Here is a 2,067-nt window from a genome sequence, read left to right on the forward strand (position 1 = left end):
TGGTGCGGTGTTAAGAACATTAATGTGACGTTGTAGATTTACACACTAAACACAACCATAGACATATATACGACAAAGTGTCAGATATCAAGATGAACGCTATACATTCGTTGTACTGTAAAGAGTTTTACGAAATCAGACCAACAAGTCGTTTGTACTATGGTAATCGATCGGTAACTTATAAAAGCACGAAAACGTAACAGCAAGTGGTCGGGAAATGTCTTACATTCAGGTTCAATTGACAATAAACAGATAACCATCATGTCCACCGCATACTAGTTTCAGGAATCAAAGAGCAGTACAATTATGTACGCGGTTTGCAAACCCTCCCAATCACATCTCACCCCCGAACGAACAAACACGGAGCGTGCCAAGTCAACCAAACTTGTGCTCCCGTCGCGTCTTAATGAACGTCTTGGTGTTGTACATACTTTGACAATAAAGCAAAACTATACGTGTATGTATGTTGAAGAATACCTCACAAAACGTTCGCCGTGGTTTCGTTGTACTCGTTCGCAGTCCTAGTCCTTTTTATTACCAACGCAAGTAGTAAACATTTTAAACGGTGTAAAGCTTATCACATGGGTTTCGCAGTTCGACGAAATGGCGGCGAATGTCATCTGTTGTCTGTCCCACCGGGTTCTAGCTGCGTATCACCTGATCGAGCGGGAAGTATCGGAAGGATTCGTTAAAGATGTCCGTAAAGGCAACGCTGACGAGATCGTTAATCAGCGGCTTAATGAACGGGAAGCTCGGCTGCCACATCGTGTTGATGAAGAAGTCGGCAATAGACTCTACAGGGTTTGCGAGAATCAGGACGTTAGCAAGAGTGCAGCCTGTGGCGAGTGTGCAGTTCTTACCGATAATTTTAGCACCATGGAACAGGTCCGAGATATGCAGCTTCATGTTGCCGATCTTGTCGATCTCGACGCGCACCTTCAGCAGTCCACCGGGACCACCGATCCGCGTGACGGTCGTCGTCTGGCTGTAATCGTACAGGGTCAGATTCCAGATGCCACGCGTGTGTCGCGGCAAACCGAGAATCTTCGCCTGGAAGTCATAGCTGCCGTCGAGTGATTTCTCCGGGAAGAACTGCGAATACACGATGCGATCGTGTTTCGGCTCCGTCCGGTACTTGGTCACCTCCGACTGCTGCCAACCATACTCGGATACGTTGGACAGCAGCAACCGATAGCCTCCAAGACCGCCCAGATCTCCGCGCCGCTGTTCGATGAATTCTGCCCGATGCGGATCAAATGGTGCAACGTTAAACTCGGGCAGACCTAGACGTGGATTGGGCAAAGAAGAGGTCGAAATAACGTTAAATGGGGGCCACTTTCGCATACGAGGTACGAGGTCTTCTACCTGTCTTAAACCATGGCCGCAGGGCGTTGAATGCCTTTTTGATGCACGGATCAAAGTTGGGTTTTCCGTAGCGACAGTTGGAGAAGAGTCGAAACACTTCGCGCTGGCACGCACACTGTTGGATCGCTAGAACTAGTAACACCGGCAACAGCTGTAACCTAGAGCACCTCATATTTGAGCTGAAATGATGTGAGTTTTTGTTATGAGTTTTTAATGGTATGTTGTTTTGAGGTTTTCGATCAAAAAATCTCCAAGGCGAGTCATGTTTTTTTTACACAGTTTACTAATTCTACCAGATTAGTTGATGGAAACTAATTAGAAGCCTAATTAACTGACTACGTAATGGCCTACAGGGAGCTTTCTTATAACTGCTCTCACATTAATAATTGGGCAAAAACAAACCACAAATGCTTCGGGTGATTTCCAGTCAAAACAAGCGCCTGACAGCATACCTTCCGTACGCAACATTAGTTTTTCAGCGTTCATGTGAACCCAAGCCAATATGCAGAAGCAAAATGGCATTTACTTGCGTTCCCGCAAGCCATGCCAGGTAGGCATGACCTTCACCACTTCATGAATATTGCCGCGTGCACTGATAATGCATCGAAGAGGTTTCCAATTCCTTTACATAACGATTCCACACCGGTGCACAACTAACCCACTGGGAAGCATAATCGGCAGGGTATTCGTCCCGTACAAGTG

General features: G+C 46.5%; 1 protein-coding gene across 1 annotated transcript; it reads right to left on the bottom strand.

Moving 5' to 3' along the window:
- Nucleotides 1-642: 642 nt before the first annotated feature.
- Nucleotides 643-1,537, bottom strand: LOC128707317 (uncharacterized). Its single transcript, XM_053802269.1, has 3 exons — nucleotides 1,366-1,537; nucleotides 861-1,283; nucleotides 643-794 (listed from the first exon to the last, which is right to left on the bottom strand). The coding sequence occupies exons 1-3, from the start codon at nucleotides 1,535-1,537 to the stop codon at nucleotides 643-645; spliced, it is 747 nt and encodes a 248-aa protein (XP_053658244.1).
- Nucleotides 1,538-2,067: the final 530 nt, after the last annotated feature.

Source organism: Anopheles marshallii, chromosome 2, assembly GCF_943734725.1.
Source record: "Anopheles marshallii chromosome 2, idAnoMarsDA_429_01, whole genome shotgun sequence".
Classification (NCBI taxonomy): domain Eukaryota; kingdom Metazoa; phylum Arthropoda; class Insecta; order Diptera; family Culicidae; genus Anopheles; species Anopheles marshallii.

Excerpts from the sequence above, each read along its gene's own strand:
- LOC128707317 (XM_053802269.1), bottom strand. The coding sequence starts at position 1,537 with ATGAGGTGCTCTAGGTTACAGCTGTTGCCGGTGTTACTAGTTCTAGCG. Across the intron at positions 1,284-1,365 it reads GCGGCCATGGTTTAAGACAG|GTCTGCCCGAGTTTAACGTT; the intron begins GTAGAAGACCTC and ends ATCCACGTCTAG. Across the intron at positions 795-860 it reads CCATGGTGCTAAAATTATCG|AGTCTATTGCCGACTTCTTC; the intron begins GTAAGAACTGCA and ends CAAACCCTGTAG.